Source organism: Pararge aegeria, chromosome 12 (genome assembly GCF_905163445.1).
Source record: "Pararge aegeria chromosome 12, ilParAegt1.1, whole genome shotgun sequence".
Taxonomy (NCBI): domain Eukaryota; kingdom Metazoa; phylum Arthropoda; class Insecta; order Lepidoptera; family Nymphalidae; genus Pararge; species Pararge aegeria.
In genome coordinates, this window is record NC_053191.1 from 482,311 (window position 1) to 491,354 (window position 9,044).

At 37.2% G+C, this 9,044-nt stretch overlaps 1 protein-coding gene across 1 annotated transcript; it reads left to right on the top strand.

The window, feature by feature from the left end:
- The first annotated feature begins 168 nt into the window (after nucleotides 1–168).
- On the top strand, nucleotides 169–3,867 carry LOC120628297 (required for meiotic nuclear division protein 1 homolog). Its single transcript, XM_039896605.1, has 7 exons — nucleotides 169–637; nucleotides 1,198–1,353; nucleotides 1,580–1,657; nucleotides 2,029–2,106; nucleotides 2,535–2,661; nucleotides 2,768–2,923; nucleotides 3,459–3,867. The coding sequence occupies exons 1-7, from the start codon at nucleotides 267–269 to the stop codon at nucleotides 3,648–3,650; spliced, it is 1,158 nt and encodes a 385-aa protein (XP_039752539.1). The 5' UTR covers nucleotides 169–266; the 3' UTR covers nucleotides 3,651–3,867.
- The last annotated feature ends 5,177 nt before the right edge of the window (nucleotides 3,868–9,044 follow it).

Here is a 9,044-nt window from a genome sequence, read left to right on the forward strand (position 1 = left end):
GTTACTGATAGTACAAAAAGATATCATTTAAAATAGTTATTGTTTACGTAAAAAGTGAGAACCCAGAGTTGTTAAGCCAAATGCCAGTTATTAAAAAGGAAAGAAATGTCAGAAAAGGTTTATAATTGTCATAATCAAAACCATATCATATTGATCTGTGGTCAAAACGTTAAGTAACCTCAAATGTTGTTTACGTCTTTGCAAAGATCAAAAATATCTAATAAGATTTATATTTTCCTGGTTTTAAATCTAAGAATATTTGCATTATGACTGTATATTTAACAAGATTGGTAATACCTACTTTCCGATCCGTGGCAAACACTAGATTTGTGACTACTTGCTTCTCGCCTATACAACCGGCTAAAAAGCTTCTGTTTCCTGAGAAAAATGGTTTATTTTGCGTCGGACAGCAGCTCTTTAGAAACTATTCAGTGGATAGTATCCAACCTACGACCATGGCTCTTGATAATACGAGTTTACCATTGAAAAAGAAGACCTCCTACAAAAAGGTGGTTTTGGAAGATTTGACCAAAACAGAAGGGCAATTTTTAACTTTGGCTTACGCTACAGCGAATTGCTATGATCTAAAGTCTCTTAAAGAGGGTCTGGTGCAGCAGAAGCTGTATGAACCGGGAACGTAAGGTTTTAAGGCATTTTTTAAATAAATGATGTAATATTAACATAATAAATTAAATTCAATGGAGAAATCATCATCATCATCTTCATCAACCTACCAACATCCACGAGATGAGCATAGGCCTCCTTTCTTATAAAACTAGGCTTTTAGGCATTAATCTACCAACCATACTGCTCCAATGCTGGTTGGTGAGATAGAGAAATATTACAACATGTATTCAATAAATTTCACTAAAAATAATGAGAAATATTATGACATTTATTCAATAACTGTCGCTAAAATAATTAGAAGCATGTTAGAGAAATAGGTACAGGATTGGTTGCTGCAGTAAAAAGGGTAAGGTCAAAAGTTTACAAGTGTGTATTTCTCAATTTCATAACATAATCTGTTGACCGAAGTGTATAGTTTATAGGCAAGATGTATGTAAAAATACACAGTGCAGGATCACATTACACATTTTAATATGTCAGTGTATAATGAAGCATCTTTTTTACAAAGAGATACTATGATGTTATAGTTTTGATAAATGTTATTTAATATGTTGATTTGTTTGTTATCAGGTTAAAAACTCAAGAAGTAGGCAATGTAGTGGTGGCAAGTCCAGTGTACCGAGTAGGTGATGAGCCGAGAGAGATTATATTCTTTCAGGAAGGGGCTGTTGTGTTTTGGAACTGCACTGAATTGGAAGCTAATAATGTGTTGGATTTTATTCGACCGTAAGTATTCCATAATAATATATAGCTTTCTCAAAGTCAAAGTCAAAGTCAAAAATATCTTTATTCAAGTAGGGCCTATAGGTGGCACTTTTGAAATGTAATTTGTCATAAAATTGTACAAACAAAAAAATATATAATTTATTAACATATTGGAATGCAGAGAAAATAAAATCTACCATCTTGTTTAAAAGTAGTAGCATAAGGTTTATTAAATTTTTCCTGGCAGGTTTGAAATGGAAAGTTATCCAAGAGATGTGGTCACAAGGGAGAGAGAAATCATGACATATCAATATAACACAAATGCGTAAGTAATTTTTAACAAGCTATCATTCTAAGACCCATAACAGACTACTCTTAAAAAATGTAAAATATTTATAGTATTGTACATGTAAAATATATATAGTATTGTACATAGAAGGCATTTTACTACCTGCCTGATATTGCTGTTAAATGTCAGATATTGATATACTCGTATACGGTTCAAAGTAAATGCCAGTGATTACAATCTTTTAATAGAGCCAATAATTTAATATAGCTATAAAAAACTTTACTGTCATCATAGTCAAGTATCAACCCATTACAGAATGTCAAGTGTTTAGGCCGTAGTCCACAAGTGCTATTTATTAGACTAAAACGGACAATAAGTAAAAAAATAATTCCTGTTTTTTTTTTCAGTAAAAAGTGTTCTCTTCAAGAGTCATGCTTCGTTCTAGTGCAAAATAGCGACAATTCACTGGAGAGATATTCTTTCAGGTACGTTGCAAAATAATATATCTGAGATTACTTGCCCCGAAACAGTGAATTGTTGAATAAAAAACCTCGAATCATTCTTAGAAAAAATCGTAAGTGGAAGTTGACTCTCCAATTTCCATCCTCGCGGCAGAGGTTAGCAAAATACAAGGAATTCGGAAAGCGTTCATGACAGTAGTTTCTGCAAAGTGATGAAACTAACATTCGCGAAAAGTGATGAGGGTACTAATGCAAACAATTCTTCAAAACACACACTTGTTGGTGTCGGGTCTCCAAGGTCAATAATCGTGGTATGCAGTAGGTAAGAAAAGCCTTTGATGCTAGGCCCTTTTAATTCCCTCGTCTCGAGTTATTGTGATCTCCTTTAGTGTCTCGGAGTTCCAGTCCAACTGATCCGATGTATGGTGGTTAAAACCGTGTTACTTGTGCAGTCACGCCATGGCTCAGTCAGCGCGGCTGGGTGCGTGGGAAGCGCGCCTGGAAGCCCTCGCGGCTTCCGTGCGGGCGCACACTGAGGTCATGGAGAAAGTGGGTGCTGCTCACGTGGAGAAGAAAGAGGTAAGTCACATCAGTGGACTTATTTTTTGAGAACCTCTGTTCCATGAGAGAAAAGGTGTAGCGTAGTTTGGTTTGGTCTCCGAACGTTCTCTTGTATGTGTTCCAGGTGGTACGCAAGCTGGGCCAGTTGCTGTCGCTGCGACACCGCATCAACGTGGAGTCGGACCTGCTGGACACGCCGGACTGCTATTGGGAGGACGAGCGGCTGGAACAGCTGTACTCCAGCACCGTGGCCTACTTCACCATCCCCAGGCGAACCAGGGTAAGCTTTGTGAATGTCGAAACTATATTGTGAGTCGCAACAACTCAGACGGTCACCATGAGATTACCCTGACCACCTATCACCATTACTCAACGACAACACACACACACGATCTAGTGGTTTTTTGTGAAAAGACAGGTTATCTATGTGGCTGTAATAATGATAGGTAACATCATTGACGTGATTGTCCATTATTTAGCCATAATTTTTAATGAATGTCTTGATATAGGTATTTTTCCTAATCTAATGAAACATGGAAAACTTATTCCACTATTTAATTACAGGCCTCTTTCTACAAAATCATACTTAACCAACTTTAAGAACTTTTTGATGTTAATAACCTTCTTCACCTAGATCAGTATGGCATCAGTATGGTATTACTAAAGGTCGTAGCACAACGGATGCGGGTGCTACACTTATAAATCATGTTTACGATGCCTGGGAACATTCACTACAACATGCCATTATTATTACAAACGTATAAAGTTATAAACGAACGAGATGGTTTTACCGCTCAAGTCACCTGTTCCGCCAGGTGCTGAACGAGCGTCTGGCGCACTGCGTTGAGCTGCTAGAGCTGCTGTCGGCGTGGGCGGCGGACCGGCACCACGTGCGCCTCGAGTGGATGGTGATCGCACTCATCTTGGCCGAAGTGTTGTTCGAGCTGCTGCACTGCTTCGAGCGCTACGTGTGGGCCGAGCGTGCTCCGCTCCGGCACCAGCTGTAGAGAGTATATCAAGGGATCTGCTGGACATCAGCCTCTCCTGCCCTACATGCTCTTATTGCAGAGGCATTAAGTCCTTAAGGAATTCTTGTTCGTAACGCAACGAAGCTCGCCAGCTCGGTGCCAAACTTTCCGAGCATTTTGTTGTTTTCCATGCCCTATATTGTTTAATCCAGCACGAATTGAATGATTGGGTAAAATAAGAAAATTGTGATTAACACCAAAAGTTTTTTTTTTATAGTTACTTATGTCTATATCATAACGTGTATTTAATATAATTAATGCCAAAGTGCGTTTGGTGGTTTTTCAACGCTCGACTTGTTTTGTTCAAGACATTTATCCATTCTATTGTATTTTGCGCAAAAGTGCCCTTTGAAATCTCTAAGCAACTCTAATCTATTTTTCTAGTTAGCCATATTTGCTTTTGCCATATTTTGTAAATATTTTTCTTATTTTGTACACGGATCCGAATCTAATTCTAAGTTGAATGCTTTTTAAGAGTACATTGGGTACTACCAATATTATTTAATTTCAATATTGCATTGTCTTGCAATATCGTGTAGCCTTAACACTCTGAAATGTAGATTAACGTTCGAAATTAATTAATTCAATCCCAAATCTGCAAATGGCAGATTCAATCCATTTAGTAGCCTTTTCCTACTCTATGCTGTCGATAAGGATAGCACTACTCCAGTTTTATTATTTTGTTACAATGATGAACTTTAACACAATTGTTACAATAAAAGAAAATATATTCGATCTAATGTCAGTTAAAATAGAACCCTCTTACCAGCTTTATCGAGCTAATCTGTCATCTGTAGATTTGGGATTGGATTGATTAATTAAGTTTGGGCGTCAATTATTATGAATAAAATATTTATGATTGATCGAAGATACAATGGATTAATTTAAGTTTTTTTTGTGATGTTATAGCTTGCAACAAATTGTTATTTCTTAATCTTTGCAGCACGACTAGCAAAAGCAGGAGACCAAAATTATGTCTGCTGACAAAGGATAAAATTAACCTGTCCAAATGCCAAAGCAGTTTAAGAGGGAAGTTCACGCCCTTTTATTATAACACGTATATTCAGTGGCGTGAATCGAGTCGAGGCGTGAATCTCAGGGCTTCTCAGACCCCAAGCAGGGCTAGCGCAGACAGGAGACAAATAATATATCCCACGGGCCACGATTATATACCCTGACAGGGGATATAATTAACGTGTCCACCTGCTAAACCACGGGAATATGGAGTAGAGAAGTTTACCCCCGTTTATTATTACATATATTGTATGGGTTATCATTTCTTCTAAAACGCCGTGCTCTGAGAGTTGATGAAACTGTGGGAGACGATATATTATATACATACATATATATATATATAGATAATTGTCTCCTGCTCATGTTAGTCGAGTTGGTAGCCATACATATTAAGCTTTCGAAAACAAAATATACCATTATAATAAAACGTATGAAAGCGCCATCTAGTTAAACCCTGCCGCACTTCTATTTAAATTCAATGCGTTTCAAGTCCCGTGTTATGTCTTAAAACTAAAATAGTAACTAGCAAACTCTATAATATTTCGATTCGAACAATATCCCTAAATAAAAAATAAAATGTGTATATCATTTCAATCTGAAAATATTCACGATCTAATATCCATGGCGGGGTAAGTCCATTGGTCATCGCTCGAATTATTGCGCCCTTAATGCATATATGCACTAGTTGGAATGGCGTTCCTTGCTTAATTTTTATAAACGTAACAAACAAAGATTTATCCTTATTTAAGTGGACGATTTATTAACTCTTCGCTATAAGTAGGAGATATATTTTTAAATGTTATGCCATTGGAAATCATATAATATATAATATTTTTTATAAAAGTTCTTTACTTTGTTTTATTAGTAACCTATAGTCATAATAAATATCTTAAAAAATTATCAGTGTTTGGATGTAAGCAGGCGTAACTTTGCGGAAATCCATGATATATTATGAAAATTAAGCTTAATTTGCTATACTCCGCGAAAAGCAGGAGAATCTGTATGGTGTTATTTATAATTTCTTCAATCGTTATACTCCACACCAAACAGATCTTCGGCAATGTACCCTCTACGCACGTTTCGCTCCGAAACCGGAGCATCCTCAGGAGATGTTGTCAACATTGTTATGACAACAATTATTTTCATAATATATAATGAGTGTTTGTTGGTATTTTTTGTGCTAAACCATTGAACGGGTCTTCATAGAATTTGGCACAGATAACATTTATTTATTTTTATCCTGGAAAATCAACCAGGAACTCTGTTCTTCTTCCGGGTGTCTCTACTAGCAGTCAGCCTTGAAAATTCCTGTCTTATTTTTTGCAAGTCGATATAATTCTACTACACTATCTGTCAGGAGAAGCATTTATGTTGGTATACTCATTAAGAATAGGAAATATGAAGTGGGTCTGTGGTGTGGCATTGAAAGCTGTTACCCGCTCGTACTTGTAGCTTTTGATCATCTTACATCAAGTTAATATAAAAACTTTTATAAGTTTAACTACTTTTATACCACAATGGTCAATGACACTACCGACGAAGACGTGTCGTCATGCGATTAAGCTTTTAAATTGTCGGTATGCATATACTTCTAAAATCCGACATTGTGAACATCGTCCGAGGACCGCCAAGCTTTTTTTCAGCCGCCAAGCAGCTTTGCAGTGTTCAATTCTGAAGGGGCATATTGCCGGTGTAATGATAAACACCCACGCCTCAGGTTAAGGGACACAGGGCGGCCCCTTGTAGGACATATTCCTTGCATAACCTATGAAGTGTTTCTGTGTTAAAGTCAAGGTCAAGGGGCTAACTTGTAGCGAAAAAAATTAGAAACAAATAAACAGTTATAGACTTACAAAGACATTATCATCCTTTGAGTCGCGTAGTCGTGTAAAAAATATGGCGTGCTGACAGTTGGTGCTGGTATATCGCTTGTGTTAGCGGTAGCCACCTTGCTGATACCTACGCTACGCCATAAACATGTTGTGACGTCACTACGAGATTCATTAATATAGAATTGCTTTAATAGTACAATTTTGCTTTATATAAATCGTTATAATACTTATCTAAATATTTAATGTTTTCCAAATTGAACAATAACAATATATTTTGTGAACCAGAAACTAATATCGTGAAATATTATTATTGGTTCTTGTTGTCAACATTGTAAACGGTACCTGAGCCGTATAAAAGTAGAAGCATTACCTTCTCAAGCATTCACCCTGTATCAAGTAATTGTAGGGAGAAACTGCTCGATTATACCTACGTCAAATGTAATTAGTGAAAACTAGTATTATTCCAAGTCCTATCCCCACGTTCTCCAATACTTGGCAAATCGTCGCCAGGGCTGGCTATAAACAAAATTTCCATTAATAAGGCTGGCACAATGAGGCGAATTAAAAATTAAACATCTGTGACATTACGAGCGCAGGATGCATTAAGACTTGATTAAGGCTTATTAATAAGGCCACGTTGCGCCATATATCACATTTTTTACGATCACCTTCAAACGTGTGTATTATTCGACTTTGGTGAATATAATTAAACAATGATCCAATCGAGTTTAACGAGCAAAAAGCATTTTTACACTTGCGATAACAAATGGGCGACGTCCACATTTTTGTTTGGCTTCCATTCATGCTGAGCGTCCACGGGTCACAGATTTGACGACGTATCTTTTATTAATAACTTACCAACTAGTTTTACCCGCAGCTTTGTGCACTGTCAATCAATTCGCGATATTTTTCTGTGATAAAATATACTATTATTGTAAATAGGAAAGATTTTTTTGTTTGTTTGTAACTAAAGCACCTGATGGACAGATTCTAACCATTTCTTTACCAAAAGAAAGCTAAATTATTATAACTTACGCTATAAACATTTGAAAACAAATTGGAGATCCTTAAGAAAACTACAATAATGTAACCCAAAGTAGCACAATTTGGCCTATAAAATTCATTACGGGTCCTACTTTAAACCACAGTGACAGCGCTAACCTCTCCGCTAGCTGGGTCGACTAATATTATCACTAAGTATTACTATTTTTTTAAACTTAGGTTACTTAACAACTAGGTTCAACGAATGAGATTCGAACCTATGACCATTCCGTATTCAGTTGAAGATCGTGTCGTCACCTAGGAGTCAAAGGAGTTGCGTGGCCGATGGGCACTCACCTTAACTAGTCAAGAGATGTAATCGGCGAGATGTAGGCGATAAGGCAGGCGGCTTTTTCATCGTTAATTGTTCACGATCGATCATTAACGATCGTTATTTTTAATTAAATCGCGCTACGGCCGCGTCGGCGGTGGCACGGTCAGGGTTGAAAGCTTGCCTAACCTATTTTCTCCACCCTTCCTTAATAGGCAAGATCATTTAACGACGCTCGAGTTTTGATCAATATTAAACTTAATCATCAGCCCATTACGGGTCTCGTTTCACAAACCCTGGCCAAGTGCTGACTTGTGAAGTCAAAGTCAAATATTTCTTTATTCAAATAGGCACATAGATGGCACTTTTGATGCGTTGATTATGTACAAAATGTGTACATAGCAGTGAGTAGTGATGGCGGTAACTACAATCGTAAACTTAAAACTAAAGCTACGAAAGTTCCAAACGCGCCCTGGTCTAAGAAGAAGCCCACAACAAACTTAGCCGGGTGTTCTTTTTGTTATCACCATCTCACATTGTCATTAGAAAATATTTAAGAAGCAATCTGGTTAGAGCAATTGTTCACACCCATGAACTTCACACGTGTGAAGATTGCAGATTTCCTCACGATGTTTTCTTTTGCCGCTAAAGCAGTGATATTCAATTCCTTAAAACGCACATGCCGGGAATCGAACCCGGAGTGGGAGGCCGAGCTACGGTGTTTTTTTACCGCTAAAGAAAGTGATATTTAATTCCTGAAAACGCACAAAACTGCAAAAAGTTAGAGGTGAATGCCGCAACGATGTTTTCTTTTACCGCTTAAGCAAGTGATATTTAATTCCTTAAAACGCACATAATTGCAAAAAGTTTGAGGTGAATGCCGGAACGATGTTTTCTTTTACCTGCTAAACTTAATTTGCTATAATCCGCGACAGTCATCGGCAAATATGTGCGCAAGTTTCATTCTATTACACGGATCACGTTTCGCTCGACTATGCGTTTCAGTAACTCGATCATGCCGTCAGCCGTCTATCTCAAGGCCACGTTCAAAACGCTTTCGTTTCTAATATGCACCCGAGGATTTGGAATGGCCTTTAGGCTTCCGTTTTCCCCACCATCTATAATGTGAGTAAATTCAAATAGAGTTAATAGGCAACTATCTTCTTGGCAAGTTCAATTATTTTAGTTAAAATTCAAATTCAAAAATGTTTTATT